This window comes from Theropithecus gelada, chromosome 12 (genome assembly GCF_003255815.1).
Source record: "Theropithecus gelada isolate Dixy chromosome 12, Tgel_1.0, whole genome shotgun sequence".
Classification (NCBI taxonomy): Eukaryota; Metazoa; Chordata; class Mammalia; order Primates; family Cercopithecidae; genus Theropithecus; species Theropithecus gelada.
The window spans coordinates 110,483,292-110,503,995 of NC_037680.1; the positions used below are offsets into that span (position 1 = coordinate 110,483,292).

At 42.1% G+C, this 20,704-nt stretch overlaps 1 protein-coding gene across 3 annotated transcripts in view; it reads left to right on the forward strand.

Annotated features, from left to right (window-relative positions):
• Positions 1-20,704, forward strand: part of TRPM8 (transient receptor potential cation channel subfamily M member 8) — a 99,574-nt gene that overhangs the window by 22,754 nt on the left and 56,116 nt on the right. For all 3 annotated transcript variants that reach the window (XM_025404601.1, XM_025404600.1, XM_025404602.1), the window contains 7 exons: positions 2,139-2,311; positions 4,986-5,160; positions 6,229-6,296; positions 9,142-9,339; positions 13,099-13,201; positions 14,311-14,429; positions 19,955-20,245. In XM_025404601.1, the coding sequence (XP_025260386.1) occupies positions 2,139-2,311; positions 4,986-5,160; positions 6,229-6,296; positions 9,142-9,339; positions 13,099-13,201; positions 14,311-14,429; positions 19,955-20,245 (1,127 nt within the window). The remainder of the gene's footprint in view (positions 1-2,138; positions 2,312-4,985; positions 5,161-6,228; positions 6,297-9,141; positions 9,340-13,098; positions 13,202-14,310; positions 14,430-19,954; positions 20,246-20,704) is intronic.

Consider the following 20,704-nt stretch of genomic DNA (forward strand, 5'->3'; position numbering starts at 1 on the left):
TTGATACAAAATTGAGCAACTCAGCTTCCTTGCTACTAAATCCTGAACACACCTTGTTCATTCACCAAACAGATACTTACTGGATGCCTATAATGTGCTAGAAATTGTTTTATGTGCTAGAATATAGCAGAACAAAACGGACAAAAAAAATCCCTGGGCTGGGACGCCTATTTCTATGTAGATGAAGTGAAGGGGTTGAAGAAGTTGAATAGTTTCATTGTTGTTGGTTGTCCACTTGGAGTGCTACCTTCATTTCCCATTGTCTCATTTTGAAAGGGAACGTTAATGGCTGAAATGGATGTGAAGTCAATCACTGTAAGCATGGGTTTTGCAAAAGAGAAAAGGGTTGCCCAGTGAGGAGATGGGAGAACAGTTGTCAAATCTGCTTCCTCAAAGATAAGGATTAGGGATATTTAAGGAGTGAAGAGGCAGTTGTTCTATGGCGTGGGGAAACGTGATGGACAGTGGAGAAGGAATGAGGTAATTGGTGGTTTGTGCAGGTGTAGGCAGGGTTCATGGCTCTTCATAGGACACCTGTTCAGAAAATGGCAGTGTTATCGTGATCTGAGGGAGGAGTTTTGGCCCTCTGACATTGAAAGGTCATCTCTTGGGCATATGTGCACGCCCAGTTGAAGAGTCAACGGTCTCAGCTGTTTTGAACTGGATAAGAGCAGCTCCCTAGTTCCTGAAAAACAACTTTAGCAACTGTTACCATAGTGACGTATATGTCAGAGATGTTATCTAGAAGGAAACTAGTGGTGATTTAGTTATATATTGTTTGTCTACATGACTTTTAGCTACATCAATTTTAAAATCAACTAGAAGGAAGCAGTTAAAAGCAAGCAAGGCAGGTGAAGTTTGGCGGGCTTGATTAGGTTAGCCCTCGGTGTCAAAATCTGTCTAGAGGAAGGAGACCGTGTGCTGAGAGGCTGGATTTATGCCCTGTAAGAACTGGTTAAAAGAAGTAGGTGTAAAACTTCTAAGGATCACATCATACTTACCTGAAAATATTGGAAGGACTTTGATGTGGAGATGACTAAAATTGTCCCTCATTGCTGAAGACCGTAGTAAAATTAGAGAATTGAAATAGTCAGCAAAGGGACTTTCTAACGATTGGAGGAGGGGGCTGCCTCTCAGCTCCTGACGCTTTCTTACAAGAGCTAATCCAGAGAGGCCAGTGACCGCTCTGAGGGTAGATTCGTACGTGGGCAGCATATTATACTAGGGTCATTTCCAACTTAAGATTCTAGTTTTATGCTAAATAATATTTTTATAAGTATAGTATTTATTCTACTTTGCCCCTACCCAATAAAACCCTGTATAACCCTTAGCATTGAGAAGATAATCAGATCTAAACCTTAAAAAGGCCAGCATACAGAATTGTGTTTTATAAAGCAAAGTTATTGACACAAAGGCCATCCAAGGAAGATTCACTAGAATCCAACCAATATGGGGGTCCAGGAGCAGAGTGCCCGACTTACCATGGTGGCATTGCCTAACTTGTTTAGAGGCTCTGGTTAGACATTCATTGTCCATGAGAGTCCTCTAGAGACTGGTTAAAGATACAGACAGATTCCCTGGACCCACCTCCCAGAGAGCCTGATGAGGTAGATCTGGAATAGGGTCAATAATCTGTTTTTTTGTTTGTTTGTTTTGTTTTGAGGTGGAGTCTCACTCTGTTGCCCAGACTGGAGTGCAGTGGTGTGATCTCTGCTCACTGAAACCTCCGTCTCCTGGGTTCAAGCAATTCTCCTGCCTCAGCCCCCTGAGTAGCTGGGATTACGGGCGCCCACCACCACGCCTGGCTAAGTTTTGTATTTTTAGTAGAGATGGGGTTTCACCATCTTGGCCAGGCTGGTCATGAACTCCTGACCTCGTGATCCACTCGCCTCAGCCTCCCAGAGTTCTGGGATTACAAACGTGAGCCACTGCGCCTGGCCAAGAATCTGTATTTTTAAGTGAACGCTTCTCAGCAGCACTGTCTGAGGTCCCCTCTTCTTCCTGGCCATACAACATAGCTGCCAGTGCTGTGTCCTGACGCCTACAGGGATGGGGACTTTATTTTAGGGGTCTGTGAGTCCAGAATGGAAACTTTGCCCAGTGCCGGTTGACCATTTACTGTTCCTATGTGTTGACAGGTGCTTGGATTCTCACGGGAGGCACCCATTATGGCCTGATGAAGTACATCGGGGAGGTGGTGAGAGACAACACCATTAGCAGGAGTTCAGAGGAGAATATTGTGGCCATTGGCGTGGCAGCTTGGGGCATGGTCTCCAACCGGGACACCCTCATCAGGAATTGTGATGCTGAGGTACGGGTGGGACAGGAGGAGGTCTGCTAGGTCACATGGAAGAAAGACCATGGCATGAGCCTGTGGCCTGAACCCTGGGGCTCTGTGATGGAGCCAGACCATGGGGAAGTCTGCCTTGCAAGGAGTGTCTTTGGGACCTTAAAGGGATTGAAAACAAGGATGACGTACATAATTAACTGCTGGGAAAGAGTTAACAATGAATGTTGCTTTGTTCATTAAGATGTGTTCTCAGCAATCTCATATCACAGTCAGGTTCTTTATTCTTTATAACCAAGGCTTACATCCATTTCAGGAAGGCTCAAGCCCAACCGCAGTATCTTGATTGCTTGGCTACACTCAGAGGAATACAAATCAATGGATATTGTCCTTGGTTAATTTGGCATTAAGAAGGTTGTGAGACAACCCCCAGCCTCCACCCCGCAAATGTTTCCTGTGAACATATTTAGAGAATAATGAGCCTTTCATGTTAAAAATACCAGGTAGACATATGGGTTTTGTATCAAGTGTAGCATTTTGAAAACAACATTTCTAGTAGTTGAGGACCTTCTTAAGCAACAGGTGTTCTCTGCCCAGAAGCTTTGGGCCAAATGTTCAGATATCCACATTTAAGCTATACCTTCTCCCATCTGGGCTCCTTAGAAGCAGCAAATGTTAAGGATTTTTGGAATTGCTGTGATTCTTCTTTTAGAATTATTTTATTTTTGTGTCTTGGTTACCATTTTTGAGATATATAAGGGGCAGGGGAGAGTGGGAGGTTTTTTTTTGTGCATCTTCAAGGAGGAAGCATGGTAGAGGGGGAGGAGGGTACGTTTCGAAGACAGAGAAGTTGGGGTTGGAGTAATCATTCCTTTTCGAGCTGCATAGTCTGGAGCCAGTTCCCTTCTTCAAGTTTTTTTATAATAATAACCTATATTGTTATGGGACTGATTTATCTAATTGTGCAGAGTGAATGGTAGCTTCTATTATTATTATTACATGCTCAACAAGGGATGGCAAAATGGTTTCACATAAAATGCCAACTTCAGGGATGCGAGTGGCCTAGAGCAGGCTTTTGAGGACAGTGGCAGGCTAAGTGGGAAAGAATACCATTATCAATTAGCAATATTTGTAATGGGCACGGGAGTCCGGGAGTCAATGCAGTGTTGTGTAATTATCCCCATGGTAGATGCAGTACATGTGTTAATTCATAGACTCACAAAAAGCCTTGAAAATGTAGGTATTTTTACCCCTGAATAGGAATGAGAAAAGACTTCAAAATCTCCCTAGAGGCTGCTTATAGGGCCCATTTCCTGGCAACAAGGAAAACTTGAAATGAATATATGAAGATTAAAGAACCTGCCAATCATTTGGAAATTAAGAAACAACCAACTATCCCAACCGTCTGGTAAACAAATGTAGGATCTAGAATGATCTTTCAAAAATATAATATCAGATAACTTAGAAAGCAATGCAAATGAAAACATTACCTGTTGAGAATAATATATATTAATATATCAGTATGGCCAAAGCCGCACTCAAAGTGAAATGCTGAGCCATATACTTTTATTAGGAAAATTAAAATTAATAAGTAATTCATTAATCATAATAACAAAACCTAACGTTGATGTAATAGCACTTACTATGTACTAGGTTCTATTCTAGTGTTTTACATATGTTAACTCATTTGATCTTCATAACAAAACTATGAGGTAAGTACTACTGTTCCCTTCTCATTATAAATGAGAAAAGTGAGGCATACAGAAAGTAAGAAAGTTTCTTAGTGCACATATCTCGTTAGTGGCAGGTCCATGATGCACAATCTTTTAACCACTACAGTATTCAAATTAATAAATTTTAAAAATCATATCACCAGCAAAACTCTGAATTCTTTCTGAATACTATTTTTTTCCTTTTGTTCTCCTTGAGTTTTGGTGGTGATATTATTTTTCAAACTTATTAAATTCTATTCTTGGAGTTAAGATTGAAAACCTTTTAATGCAACCCTGATACTTTAAAAACTAAATGCCTTTGAATGGAGCTTGAGAGTGAGGAACGTTTTTGGGAAGGATTCCTTTCTTTATGTTCCTCAAGCAGCTTTTTATCCTCTGGTATTTTGGGGACAAAGTATTCATTTAATTACTTCTTTTTGTGGTCCTGTTGCTGTGCGCTTCTCAAGTGCAAAGACTATTTCATTCATTTTTTAATCCCTAGATCCTGGCATGGGTCATGGCATATGATAGATTCCAGACAACTATGTATGTATGCATTTCAATGTCTGCTTCTACCTGTATCCACACACACACAAATACACACACACACACACACACACACATTTGCACATACAGTTTCCTGAATGCTGAATTTCAATTTTGTTGAATTTTTGCAAAAGAGCACGGAGCAATGAACCAAGAATGGGACTGGGAATCTGATCCTTACATTGTCTCTGGCCATTTATGAGAAAATGAGCACATGACACTGCCATTTTGAACTTCCATTTCCTCGTATTTAAAAGGAAGTCTGTGCTATAAGATCACTAAGATCCCTCTGAATTTAAAAATTCAGAATTTTTAAATCTGGGAGGAGGCATAATATAATTGAACCCAAAGTATTAACTTTCGTATGAATATGTAAAAATACTACCATGTATCTTGACTGATAATACAATCTCAAAGACAAGCTTCCCTGTACTTCTCAGGGCTATTTTTCAGCCCAGTACCCCATGGATGACTTCACGAGAGACCCTCTGTATATCCTGGACAACAACCACACGCATTTGCTGCTCGTGGACAATGGCTGTCATGGACATCCCACCGTGGAAGCAAAGCTCCGGAATCAGCTAGAGAAATACATCTCTGAGCGCACTATTCAAGGTCAGTGGTTAGGAAGTAGGACACCAGACATGTACAATAACCACAGCAGCCACAGCATCAACAACAATCGCTACCAACTATTGAGTGATGCATGAGAAACACGCCTGATCAGGTATTTTTATTGCCAAAGAACTGTTATTTCTCTTCTTTTTTCAACACACCAGGAATGCTTCTGCCAGGGTCATTGTGGTATGTACCCTTCAACATGCTGAAGGCAATGATAAGTACGGCCATCTTCCACTGTAGTTTGTCAGTAACAAGAGCTGGCTGTCTTCTTCTAGTAGATACCATTTAAGAACAAATACAATCTGCGATGACAAATATGAGTTTATGAAACAATGCAATTAGCTAGGAGAGAAAAGATAAAACCAACCTACTAGTTTAACAATGGTATGGTTTACTTTTTTGAATCTTGGCTACTTCTGAGTAACAGAAAACAGTCGTCTCAAGAGAAGAATGTGATAGTTGAGTGAAAGCCATTATTTGCCATGGTTAAGTGACATGTAGTTTCTCTCTTCCTGTGGACAGGGTATTGAGATATGTCCTGCCGTAGAACAAGATTACCTTGTGATTTAGTGATAGACATAATGGCAGGAACTTGTTGGAGATGTTCTCAATTATTTTCCTTTCACAATAGGACATACACGAAGGAAGAAACTATATATGCAATAAACTCTGTTGAAAGACCACTAGTTATGCCAAGTTCTCACTCACTCAAGAAAACATAGGATTATGCAAATGAGTGAGAGCATCATTATTATAAGGATAAACTTAAACCTAGTTTAATTTATAGGTGCAAAGGTAAATAATGCATGGGCTTTAAATATTTAAATATGCATTTTAAGTATCAATGACAAATTGCAACATGACCCATGTCATGCTATTACTAGCGTGGGGCGAAAACACTCATCCGTCTTTAATGAGTAGATAATGTTCAAGTCCGTGAGATGTGAAGCTATCTCTCCACACCGTGGCTCACAGGGCAGAAGCTCTTGGTCCAACTTTTCACAGCGGTGGATGAGTATTTCCAATGAGCTCAAAATATCCTTTACTTTTTGTGTGTTACAGATTCCAACTACGGTGGCAAGATCCCCATCGTGTGTTTTGCCCAAGGAGGTGGAAAAGAGACTTTGAAAGTGAGTCCTGATTTAGTTTTCTAGAAGGTTGGTTAATAAACCTATCCAACAAATTTGTATTTTCAGGGATTTGGGCTCATCTAATCTAACCTAGTTCATTTTACTACAGCAAGTAGGTAGTGTTTTCCCTCCACATACCGTTCCCCTCACAGACTCCGGTTGTTCCTCAGTCAAGAAGATTTGGGAGGAGAATTTCAGTGACATGAATAACCTGTGTACTTGGTGTTGGCCCTGACAATCAACCTGCCAAAGAGAAGAGGTGACATTAACTCAGGAGACTTAAAGATTGTAATTAGCATACATATGAGAAAGCTATGGCCACCCCATCTACATTGAGATGAGCTATGATCGTACACACACAGATTGCCCCCAAATCAAATGTTTCCAGACCACCTAAGGCCCATTTATATGCCGTGTGGGGATACAGGTATGTCGCATGATGGAATCCCAAACCCTAAGTGATTCTGAGGTCATGGAAACTTCTTGAATGTTTCTGCACGTGCAATATTGAGCAACTGAGAAGGAATTTGACTTCCCAGCCAATCTGTATGGACTCATTACTGAGTTCATCTTGCCTGCAGCCAGGCTTCTGTTTGACGTTTTTTGTTTGTTTGTTTGTTTTTGTTTGAGAATCCACTTGAATCAAAACCTTTTATTTATTTATATTTTTATTTATTTGTTTTTAACTTTTTGGTTTAGGGGTACATGTGTAGGTTTTATGTATAGGTAAATTGTATGTCACGGGGTTTGGCATACAGATTATTTTGTCACCCAAGTAATAAGCATAGTACCCCATAGGTAGTTTTAAAAAACAGTTAGTATGACTGCATTTTAGTAAGTATTGTAAACAATTTTCAAGAGCTCATTTTTCTAGGAATAGCACAAGAAAGTCATTTTTAACTCATCTTTTTCATGAATTTCCACAATGATTTGCATATTCCTCCTTTTACACATCCTATTTTACCTCTAAGACAGGGAATAGATTAAAGATACCTGTGACCCTCGATCTTTCATCAGAGTAAATCCCTAGAGCTAAAAGTAAGTGCTGGCAAAGTTATCTGGAATCATCATCTAGTACTTCTCATTATTCTTTTATGTAACAATGGTCTTTTTCTTCATCCATTCAACAGATATTTGTTGAGTATCTACTATGAGATTTACAATTGAGACCATGGTTAAATAAAAATCTTCAAGGAAACATTAAAATAGAGTTTTTTTCAGTGTGTGTCAGTGTATTAAAACCTTTTTATGTCTAGTGTTCCATTATTGGAACGCTAAGCATGTGGGAGTTATTTATATCCTACTGCTCAAGGTCATTGCCAAGGTGATCACCAAAAATTCAAAAAATTGCAACTTCCAGCATAAATGGCTCGAATCTGAAAAAGCAGCCACATCAAAGAGGAAGAGGGGTGGAGAAAAAGTCAGTGAAATACGGTTACATTTATTATCTTACCAGAGCAAATATTAGATTTGGAATGAAGATTTCTTGGCCTAGGGTGTAGGGGGAGACTGGAGAGCTGCTGCTGGTCTAGGGCACTGCATTTCTACAGCAGTTTCTAGTGCTGTCTGCTCAGCCAATTAACAACCTACAGTAGCGGGGATAGGAGAGGTGAGGGGAACTAGGAGAAAATACCCAGCCAGGGCTGGGCACTGTAGCTCAGGCCTGTAATCCCTGCAGGATTACAGGGAGGCCGAGGCGGGTGGATCACCTGAGGTCAGGAGTTCGAGACCAGCCTGGCCAACATGGCAAAACCCCGTCTCTACTAAAAAATACAAAAATTAACTGGGCGCAGTGGCAGGTGCCTGTAATCCCAGCTATTCAGGAGGCTGAGGCAGGAGAATCGCTTGAACCCAGGAGCTGGAGGTTGCAGTGAGCCGAGACCGCGCCATTGCACGCCAGCCTGGGAGACAGAACAAGACTTAGTCTCAAAAAAAAAAAAGAAAAGAAAAGAAAAAAAGAAAGTACCCAGCTGGTGCCTCTGCATCCCTTCCTGGTTCAGCCCCCATCAGCACACCCACGACCACCAGTGATGCAGACACTTGAGGCACACAGAGGGACCCCAGCCTGCTCTGTGACTCTCACCCTCTGTGGTCTCCAATCGTGGCACCACACATCTGACTTTGTGCGTGATGTCTTCTCTAAGGAAAGCACTCAGACCTAAAAACAAGTGCTTTTCAATTTCTTTTGTACCTCCAGGTAGATCACTGTATCTTGCTGTCCAGTGATTAAAATCCTTAAAATATGATCTCCCTCTGCTGACCTCTGCAGTTATTATAAAGGTCATAAAAGTGTGCTAGATGTTTATCCAGAAAGAAGATATATTTTTATTCATTTTTAATAACAGGGGCAGGGGAAATTATTTGAGGAGGGAAATGTGTGAGTAAACATCACATAAAACATGTGGTTGCTGTTTTTAAGCTATTTTCGTACCTTAAAAGTATGAGTATTGGTTACTACTAACCTATTTCAGATAAGCTATCAACAATAATGCTGAATACAGTCTTAATACGTGCCACTCAAATCTATTATGTCAGTACTTGGAATGATCGATTTTGTGTACAGGGATATTTTAAAGCACTTATCCATGGAAAACTTAAGCTAGTCATATGTGTTCTTATTATGGAACTCGTTGTGGGTGCAAGATTTCATAAAGCAGATTACATTTCTTATTCATAAAGCAATTGCCAACTTTTGATTTGCTTCTGAATTAAAATAAAAACCCCAAAGGAAAAAATGTAGGGATGGGTCCATGTGTTTTTACCAGGTTGGCTCAGAACCTTAGTCCGGAGCTGGGTTCTGTGGACCAAGGTCTCTTTGATCTGCCTGACTGTCTCCTTCCTCCAGGCCATCAATACTTCCATCAAAAGTAAAATTCCTTGTGTGGTGGTGGAAGGCTCGGGCCAAATCGCTGATGTGATCGCCAGCCTGGTGGAGGTGGAGGATGCCCTGACATCTTCTGCCGTCAAGGAGAAGCTGGTACGCTTTTTACCCCGCACGGTGTCCCGGCTGCCGGAGGAGGAGACTGAGAGTTGGATCAAATGGGTGAGTTGTTGGGACCACGTCTGGAGGCTGAGAAAATGAGACTAGTTTGTGAGAAGGGAGAATGCCTTAAACGCCCAACTCCACCAGCAGCTGCACATATTCGATGTTTTCTCCGTGCCTTTCAGACTCAACAGGTGACTTGCTGGAAATTGAAGTTCAATAAGTTACATGGCTCACCAAGTGTATGATATTTCTACTTGAGATATTGCATTTTTCAGAGTTTACTGAAAAAGGGAAAACTCATGGTTTTATACGAATGTTCTTACTGGGACGTTGTAATATCTTATTCAAGTCCAGGAGAGAGATAGACACAAGACTCTGGCAAAAAGAGATAAACATATCAGCCTTACTGATGATGAAGGCAAAGTTGAAAGAGGTGGCTTGAGGTGCAGAACATTGGACCTGCATATGCTAAGTCTCAGAATAAGACAGATGAGCCCACCCTGACACAGGCAGCCCCGGATACCTGCTGACCTCCCTGCTGGGCTAGACATGGAGGCTGCAGACCAGGGCACTAGTACTTTGCAAGGAGCAAAGCCCAGTGAGAGAAGGAGAGGGCTGGCTGGGCAAAGCCAATATTGCTCCCCAACCCTGAGTAGGGCTAAGTGAAAAAGTGGAGATTGACCAGGCAGCTAATTGTGATGAGGCTTCTCCCTATGGAATTCTGTTGGTTGGGAAAAGCAGCACTCCCTTTCCAAAGTGCTTATATCTTTTTGATTCTCTAGGCATTCATACCTAACTACTTTGAGTCAGTTCTCAACATATAAACAGCGCTGGGTGCAGTGACTCTTGTCTGTAATCCCAACCCTTTGGGAGGCCAAGGCTGGAAGATCGCTTGAGGCCAGGAGTTCAAGACCTGCCTGGACAATGTAGTGAGACTCTGTCCCTACAAACAAACAAACAAACAAACAAACAAACAAAAATTACCCAGACATAGAACTGTAGTACCAGCTACTTGGTAGGTTGAGGTGGGAGAATCACTTGAGCCAGGGAGTTTGAGGCTGCAGTGAGCTGCTAGCCATTGCACTCTAGTCTGGGTGACATAGTGAGATCCCATCTCAGGAAAAAAACCAAAACAAACAATCAAAAAAATCATATAAACAGGCCATTTCCAAAGTATACATATCAAAGTAAGACACTACGTATTGATTGCTTATTGATTACCACTCTCAACGTCATTTCCTGTGATGGATGGAATAAATTCAGTGGTCAGTTCAGGGATCCCCATAGAGGAAGAAACAGATGACTCCTAATTTATCCACCAAAGACGGCCCCAGGTCCACACTTCAGTGACTTTCCTCTTACTCCTTGTACAAGCTGGCTTACCAGGTCTTGACCAGGCCGTGTCCAACGAACAGAGGCCATCTGAAGGGTTACCACACCCTTTATAAGGGATTTTGATTTCAGCTTCATGAAAACTGTTACAAGCAACTCATCTGAAATAGGCTAAAAGGCATATTGTACCTTCTTTGATTATATTATCCTTTCTGCAATTCATAGCTAATTCATATTCATACTGAATATGCTAATGATATATCATAATTATAAGCACGTCAATCAGAAGACATATATCAATAATAAAAATTAGTCTGGAATTTTAATTAGGCACTCATATAGGGCTTTGCAATTGGTACAGATTTCCCAAAAGACCAAGCTCAAGAGTGGGATTATTAATTAATGAAAGTATACATTCAGGCAAATATTAATTAGGCAACTTTCCAGGGCAGTCCTGGGTGACCTCACTGATTATGTGGACAAGCAGCCCCAAACCTGGACTCCCAGTTTCTTGACCACTCTAAGCGACGCATTATACCTCTCCCACTGGACTCACACCTTCCTCTCCTAAAAGCCACCACGGTTATTCCCCCATGCCTATTTGTCAACTTCTCGAGAACTTGACCCTTCACAGTCTTCCAATCTATCAACCGATCTAGATATCATTCATTCATTTATTCATCTTTAACTCTCATTTATTAATTTATTCAGTAGATATTTGTTGAGCATATACTGTGTGCCAGGTTCTGAAACAGGCACTTCAGAAAGAATTGCATACACAATAGAAACAGTCTGTGTTCTCATAGACAAAACAGAAGTTGAAAAAAGGTTTATGTCGAGGGATGACAGTACAATGCATTCTGTAATTGCAAGCTGAAATGGGTGTTCAGAAGAAAGGTAACATGGATACAGAAAGGCAGGTGCTGAGGGAGCCTGGATTGGTGTGGGGCTTTCTGGAAGGCTTCCTGGAGGAAGTGACATGGGAGCCAAGATCTGAAGGATGGAGAGAGTTAATGACGTGGGGGCTGGGGTTGTGGTGGTGGTGGGAACTGCATGTGCAAAGGTCCTGAGGTAGGAGGCATGCCTGAGGAGTCAAAGACGGCCATGAGGGTGGAAACGGTGAGTGGGAGCTAAGAACTTGTGAGGGCCCAGCCCAGGAGGCTCCTTGGGCCCTGTTTGGTCTTGTTCAAGGGTAATGGGATATTGTTAAAAGGTTTGAAGTAGGGAGAAAATGAGATGGGAGCTGTGTTCAGGAGAGCTCACTCTGGCAGCAGTGGGGCAGAGGATGGAGGAGGCAGGAATATGCGGAATGGAGTCCCAGCTAGGAGGCCCCTGTGGCCGTCTCTGGGGTCCATCAGTTTACTTGATATCCATATTCATTTTCTTCTTCTTCCTTTTTATTTCAAAGGAAAATAAAAATAACTCCTTGGTACTGCCCACCTCCACTTGTGCCCCAGAATTTGGGGACCTTCAGCCCTGCTCCCTGCCTGTCAGTCCTAGCTGGACCCCTATTCTTCAGCCTGAACAAAGGCTGCAGACAGATGAAGAGGGCCTTTCCTTCATGCTATCATTCCCGTTCACCCTCTCCTTCAAAATCTCCATGGTTTATCTTTTCCTGCAGTTTTCATTGATTTATTCATCAACTACCTGCGTGCTTTGAACTAAGACCTCCATCGCCACCTTTCCCAGGCAGCTGCAGCCTCAAAAGTTCGCCTTCTAATTTCCAAATCCAAGGGCTCTTCTTGCCATCTTCAAACAGCTAGATCCTGAGACTTCGTCTCCCACCCAGCGGAGCCTCTGCAGTTCCAGATCCTTATTTCCAAATGTCGCCAGGGAAGCCCACCATTGCCTCAAACTCAGTCTAATGGAAACCAGACTTGCTCCCTTGGCGAGAAGGGGCCCTACTCACCAAGCTCCTGCTGGGCTCGCCAGTACTCGTAATCTTGGAATTATGGGGTTCTTTACTTTTTAAAATGTCTTAAAGTTAAACATTACAGAAAAATAACAAAGGACAATGTAGAAAATTCTTAATCTTTTTCTCCAGTTTCCAAGTCTTCTTTCTTGTTTGCATTTGAGCTTTTATTTCCTATCGTTTAAATCTTTATGGGCACACTTGGATGGTGTCTACGGTCTTCTATTGTCCCTTCTTGATTTACTCGGTCGTTTAATAACTGAGCATCTGCCATGTGTCAGCTTTGTGACACACACACATGCACACACGCACGTGCACACAGACGCACACATCCCTAGTCAAATGAGGCTCTCAGCTTTTTGATAGGGGCTTTTTGATACGTGTGCTCTTATATAACCGGTACTTTATTCTCACTGTAGTCAAGGACTCATTACAATTCCGAAATGAGAAGCTGATCTGGAACTCCACTACAGGTGGTCTTTTTAAAAAAGATCTCTCACAAAAAGAAAGAAGTTTATGCTCCTCATGCCTAAAATCTGTTGGCTGACAACTTTGTTCTTTAATTTCACCAGCTCAAAGAAATTCTTGAAAGTTCTCACCTATTAACAGTTATTAAAATGGAAGAAGCTGGGGACGAAATTGTGAGCAATGCCATCTCCTACGCTCTGTATAAAGGTGAGTAAAAAATAGCTCCTTTTGAAGTGTCAGCTTTGTGTTGCCTTCTGTGGCTTTTCATGAGATACATTTCTTTTATAAAACAGCTTTATTGAAAGGCAAGCTTGTGCTTAATTTTGATGATCTTAGATGGGAAGCTAGAATAACTACACTTGCCCAAGTGAGGTGAATCTCCTTGGTCGTATGTATTTGGTAGAATAATAATTTTTATGTCATTAAAATACTGGTCAAACACAATCACAGCGGTCTCCAAAGAGCTTTTTCTAACAGTGGTTGAAAATATTTTTTTATTGGGCCTCAGATTCCTTTGAGAATATGGCAGAACTATGGGTCTTTGTCCTAGCATTCTACGTATTTGTATGCATATGCACAGATACTTCACACATAAGTAATTTTGCATTTAATTTCAGGAGTTTACAAATTTCCTGAAGCTTACGAATGAAACTCAGGTTAAAATATTCTTGTTCAGGATCTTTGCTGCTTTAGAATTCCATAAAGTAGATGTTACCCATAGTAAATAGATCCTGGGTTGTCTAGACTTGAATTTGTGACTGGTAAATGTAAATTAGCTAGAGTAGAGCTAGGCACATTGGAAGTGCAATTAAAGCATTAGCAATTTATTAGAATCATTCTTATTGTACTTGCCAGACATTTGGTTATAAAGGTATTTATTAAAATGGAATTACATCTGTACAGATACATAGATGCAGAAAATATTAGCTCTGGAAAAGACAAGAATAACAATGTTGTAAGGTGGCTTATTGTTTCATAGATTTGATGTAGCATAAGCCAGATATGGCCTTGAAATATAATGCTATGGAATCTGAATCTATGGGAAAAACCTTAATATACCATTATTACACCGTTAGGATATTCAATGGAAAAACGTTACTGTGGCCTGAGTTGATCCCCATTATAAACTTTGGGACATACAGGATGTGGTTAAGAATGAGTGAAGATAGAGTGAAGGACAGTTTGAGTGTCTGAATGTAAAAGAACATGCTCAGCATCACCTGTGATAAATAGCTCTGATAATTGGCCACACTGAATGGTTCTGACTCTAATTTCTGGGCCTTTGGTGAGTTGAGTCTTTTCCTGCCCTCTTACAGCCTTCAGCACCAATGAGCAAGACAAGGATAACTGGAATGGGCAGCTGAAGCTTCTGCTGGAGTGGAACCAGCTGGACTTAGCCAATGATGAGATTTTCACCAATGACCGCCGATGGGAGGTGAGCATGAAGCTCTCCTGGTTATTCTAGTGTTGGGTCTGGACAGTGGTCTGGGCAATGGCTGGTTCATTTCCAGCAAGATTCAATGCTGAATCTCTTAAAGGATTGTTCTATTCCGGAATATCAGGTTTGGTGAGTCTTTATTTCCTTGTCTGCAGCATGGGGTCATAACATTGACTTAGTAGGTTTGTTGTGAAGAGATAATAAAAATAAATGGTCTAAAATAATATCAGCTCCACAATGCCTTCAGCCACAACATGAGGGTGATTCCCCATATGGGTGCAGAGATGCAGATCTCCTCCTGGATGTGCGTGGGCAGAAGTATGGGAAAAATATATGTTGGATGATTGAAAGTAGCTTAACTACAGATCAAGACGGCAGCACTCTTGCTCCCTGCCCCCACCTGCCTAGCCAAGTTCTGATTAAATAACTGTCCGTAATGAGATGCATAAGAGACAAAGAGAACAACTTGACTGACACTCCCCGGTGAATGTCTTAGAGCAGGGTTACAGGTCCATGGCCTGTTAGGAACAGCAGGAAGTGAGCAGTGGGCAAGCAAGTGAAACTTCATCTGTATTTACACCAGCTCCCCATTGCTCGCATTCCCGCCTGAGCTCCGCCTTCAGTCAGATCAGTGGTGGCATTAGCTTCCTCTAGGAGCACGAACCCTATTGTGAACGGAGCATGCGAGGGATCTAGGTTGTGCGCTCCCTATGAGAATCTAATGCCTGATGATCTGTCACTGCCTCCCATCACCCCCAGATGGGACTGTCCAGTTGCAGGAAAACAAGCCCAGAGTTCCCACTGAGTCTACATTATGAGCATAGTACAATTATCTAATTATATATTACAATGTAATAATAATAGAAATAAAGTGCACAATAAATGTAATGCTCTTGGATCATCCCAAAACCATCCCCCCAGCCTGGTCAATGGAAAAATTGTCTTCCAGGAAATCAGCCCCTTGTGCCAAAAAGATTGGTGACTGCTGTCTTAGCGCTAGAAACCAGGACTCCCCTAGCCATATGAGCACCTTTAATATGGAAGTTGCACATGCAATAAAAAGCATTTTTTTTCTTTCCAGCAGACTGCATTTTCTCACTTTTCAATGTGATTAGTGTTTTAGGATTGCATTTTCCAGCAGTATCCTCCTGTGTACAACTAAAGTGTGGTCAGCCCTAGGAGCCTTGTTCAATGACAATTATTATGAACCATCACACTCAGTTTTATAAGGCTGCTTCTTTGTTTTTGGCTTTTCCAAATTAATTTCAGTCTTTAGGGGGCCATGATAATATATGTACTTTTATACATATATGTATAGATTTGAAGGTGCATATATTTCATAACTTTCATTCTTGGCAGACAGGGTCAGAAAACACTTTCAGGCCTATTGTTGTGTAATCAAAGAATAAGACTCGATTTATATTAACATGCTATCAATTTTAATGAGAACAGCATAAATAAAGTCATGGCTTATGAATTTTTAAATTATTCATTCCTTTAGCAAACATTATCTTGTGTATGGTGTTTGCAGTACAATGAACCCTGCTGCACATTGCAAGGCTTTAATTAGTGGAGGGAAAGTGGAACTATAAGTAGATCCAGTCAATTGATTCATAAATGAATTACTGTGTGTGAAATATTCTATTTAAGTGAGGTCAGATGGTACAAATAAACTTAGGCACGTCATGAATGGTACATTTAATTTTATTAACTCAGCTAAAGATGGCTAAGGGTTAAGGGCACAATGGCTAAGGAAATGGACTCTGGAGTCAGCCCATTTGCATGACTTTGGGCAAATTATTTAACCTCCCTATGCCTCAGTTTCCTCCTACAGTGGCATGTTAGAGCCAGCTTGTATTGACTGACAAGAGCCAACTACTAAATTTTTAGAGATTTTCTGAGTTGGTTGTTAAATACAGTCATTATTAATCGGTTATCTTTGGCTGCTCATAGTGGCTCATGCCTATAATCCCAGCACTTTGAGAGGCCAAGGCGAGAGGATTGCTTGAGTCCAGGAGTTTGAGATCAGTCTGGACAACATGGCAAAACCCCATGTCTACCAAAAAAAAATGTATATATATAAATTTACTGGGCGTGGTGACACACACCTGTAGTCCAGGCTACTTAGGTGGCTGAGGTGGGAGGATTGCTTGAGCCCAGGAGGTGGAGGTTGTAATGAGCTGAGATCACACCACTGCATTCCAGCCTGGACAACAAAGCCAGATCTTGTCTCAAAACAGACAAACAAAAAAACCCAAAAAACAAAAACCAAAAAAAGTGAATTTTTCAAACTTAGAATTACATAGATTTTATAGAATTCTATAGAATTACAAAGGTAATCAATAATCAAAACATATCATTTTCTAATTATTTGATTACATTTACTATTACCTTTGCTCTGAAGGCCAACTGTGTGTATTGTATGTGGAAGCAGGAGACGCTATATGATGGTGAGCCACTCCACATCTCTTCCCGATTCTGTGTTTAGTGATGTCACATTGGTAGCTGAAACTTGGCCACAATGGAAGTATTTACACCGTAGGAATCAGAAAACACTACAAATCAGGGCTTCTGTTTTCTTTGAGAGAGCCAGTGGTTCAGTGTTTACCAGTACCCAACCGCTCATCTGAAAATGGAGATGACGATAATAGCAGTACTTATCTCCTTGGGCTGTTACAATGATTAAATCAGATAATGTTTCTAAAGTGCTTAGAGCATTGGCACATATGAAGCATTATTTGTTTTAAAATAAAAATCTCCGGAATACTGATAAATTGCCCTATGTGTGTTCACTTGCCCGTCACACCAGTCCACAGCATGGATGATCCCCTTTGTGGTTATGAAATCAGGGCCTCATCAGTATCATGGCAGGGGGAGTTGCTGATAGGTTTTTGAGGGCCTGGTCTGAACTTGCATCTCTGAGAGGAATTTGACCTGTGTTAGCTTATTTCATCCTTGCAACCATCTATTTCTTAGAAGAGCAAACTGAGGCTCAGAGACACAATATTCCAGGTCACATGGCTGGAAAATGGTAGACTCAAGGTTTGAAAGCAAAGATGTGACTGGCGGCAAAGCCTCTTCCCATATGCTAGTGGTTCTCAAGGTGTGAGTCCTGGACTGGTGGCAGCCTGGGAATAACCTTGGCACTTGCTACCTTGCAAATCACCAGGCTCCACTTCAGACTTACAGAAATTCCAATATTGACTCCCAGCATTCTGCAGTTACCAGGCCCTCCAAGTGGTTCTGATTAAAGTTTGAGAACCACTGCCCTATGCTAGCGAGTGTGTGACCAGTGGAAAGGCCAATGGATTTAGAAAAGAAAAGTGAAATGCTGGACATGAGGAACACTTCCTTAAGGGACAGAAGAGAAATCATAGCTGCCATCTTTCCAGAGGTAGCCCCCTCTTCCCCTGCTGAACCCTGCAGGATCCACAATGTGGGGACTCAGGGGACCCTTGACAACTCCTTCTCTAAGCAATGTGTGATCCCCATGAGACCAACATTAGGCAGGAACAAAACTCATTAATGCTGCCGTGGGCAGAAGACATCCACCTAGACCAGGTATCAGGCACACAGTGTAAGAGAATAAGTGGGTCTGTAGGTCCCAGGGAGGAGTGGTGGGGACTGTGGGGAGCTGGAGATCCAAGGCTCTGGGAAGCAGCTGCCCCTTGGCTCCCACTGATGGTTCCCATGTTGTTGGAGCTGCTGGTTTTTACTCTTTTTTTTGTGGGGGGGCGGCGGGGGATGGAGTTTTACTCTTGCTGCCCAGGCTTGGAGTGCAGTGGCACGATCTCGGCTCACTGCAACCTCCGCCTCCCGGGTTCAAGCGATTCTCCTGCCTCAGCCTCCAGAGTAGCTGGGATTACAGGTGTGTGCCACCACGCCAAGCTAATTTTTGTATTATTAATAGAGATGGGGTTTTACCAGGCTGGCCAGGCTGGTCTCGAACTTCTGACCTCAGGTAATCTACCTGCCTCAGCCTCCCAAAGTGATGGGATTATAGGCATGAGCCACCATGCCCAGCTTATTTTATTTTATTTTATTTTTGAGATGGAGTCTCACTCTGTCACCCAAGCAATTTTGGCTTGCAATTTTGCAATTTTGGCTCACTGCAACCTCTGCCTCCCAGGTTCAAGTGATTCTCCTGCCTCAGCCTCCCAAGCAGCTGGGATTACAGGCACCTGCCACCACACCTGGCTAACTTTTTTATTTTTAGTAGAGATGTAGAGATGAGGTTTCACCATGTTGACCAGGCTGATCTCGAACTCCTGACCTCAAGTGATCCGCCCACTTCGGCCTCCCAAAGGGCTGGGATTACAGGTGTAAGCCACTGTGCCTGGCAGCTTTTACTCTTGAGATTTTAATGCTAGAAATGTGGATTTTGATGAATTTTCTAATTTTTAAATGTTGGCAGTGGAATAAAATTGTGAGAAATGCTATGGAGGACACACAGAACACGACTGAGAGCTGGAGTGGCCTGTAGTCCACTGGGTTGTGTCTGAAGGAAACATTGATGATCCTTTTTTTTTTTTTTTTCTTGAGATGGAGTCTTGCTCTGTCACCCAGGCTGGAGTGCAGTGGTGTGATCTCGGCTCACTGCAACCTCTGCCTCCTGGGTTCAAGCGATTCTCGTGCCTCAGCCTCCCGAGTAGCTGGGACTACAGGTGCGTGCCACCACACCTGGCTATTTTTTTTAAAATTTTTTTTTAATAGAGATGGGGTTTCACCCTGTTGGCCAGGCTGGTCTCAAACTCCTGACCTCAAGTGGTTTTCCCACCTTGGCCTCCCAAAATGCTGGTGATCTTTCTTAAGATTCTCCGTAAGTTCCTATGGGCTAAGTTTTGTCAGAAGCCCAGAAAGTAGAGCTGGAGACAGATAACAATCAAGTATTATTGTCAAGTGTTCCAGTGACTTATTGGTATGTAACATGACCAGACATTGGCTTGGTGGCATGTGGTTTGCATATAGTTTGATGCATTCTATTTTAACACCTGTATTTGAGAACGCAGTCACCATAATAGAAGGTTCCTGGGCATCTGTGAAGGGCAGCAGATCCCACAGTGCAGTGTAGAGACAGCGGTGGTGGCTGGGTCATAACTGGTATCTACTGTCAACTTCAGAGAGGTGGTTCCAGCTATACTACTACCCCCACACCCCCACCCTCTGATCGAGTGTTTCCTCTATGTCTGATAGTGGGGAAAATTTTTGACCAATGTCATCTCTACATGGGTGTATTTATCTCTACTTTAGCAAGGAGGTAAGTCACAACCAAATTCACATCTAGCTGATGACAAAGATTTCACCATGCCATTCCCCTGTTTAGAGGTTTGAACTGTAATCCTCTGTTGTGTTAAAATGGAAAAAAGATACATTTTACTCTCAAGACAGGATTGAAAGAGAAGTTGAAGATATTATTACTCTGTGACTGGAAATACGGTGCTGCTGAGGAAGAAAAATGCCTAGTGTTTTCTTTACCATATTTGTGTAGTGTTGTTAGTACTGTCGCTGTTCTTTCTCCTTAGTCTGCTGACCTTCAAGAAGTCATGTTTACGGCTCTCATAAAGGACAGACCCAAGTTTGTCCGCCTCTTTCTGGAGAACGGCTTGAACCTGCGGAAGTTTCTCACTCACGATGTCCTCACCGAGCTCTTCTCCAACCACTTCAGCACCCTTGTGTACCGGAATCTGCAGATCGCCAAGAATTCCTATAATGATGCCCTCCTCACGTTTGTCTGGAAACTGGTTGCAAACTTCCGAAGAGGCTTCCGGAAGGAAGACAGAAATGGCCGGGACGAGATGGACATAGAACTCCACGTAGGTACTGGGAGAGTTGCCTGCTTGAATTCTCGGATATTTTGAGGCTTTCCTCACAAGATATCTCCATTTTCCCTACTCCCTGTCTTGTTGCCATAAAATACTTAACACATTGACATTGTTAATTTTTTTTTTTTTTTTAACTCCGTTTACTTAAGATAAGGCGTCTGTCTATAGGGTGAGTCTCTGCTATTTCTAATGTCTTGCTTTGTGTTCTATACTATACTATATTTCAGACTAGTTGCAGTTTTTCTTTTTCCTTTTCCTTTTCTTTCTTTTTTTTTTTTTTTTTTGAGGCAGAGTCTTGCTCTGTCACCAAGGCTGGAGTGCAGTGGCCCAATCTCAGCTCACTGCAATCTCTGCCTCCTGGGTTTGAGCAATTCTTCTGCCTCAGCCTCCCAAGTAGCTGGGACTACAGGTACCCGCCACCATGCCCGGCTAATTTTTGTATTTTTAGTA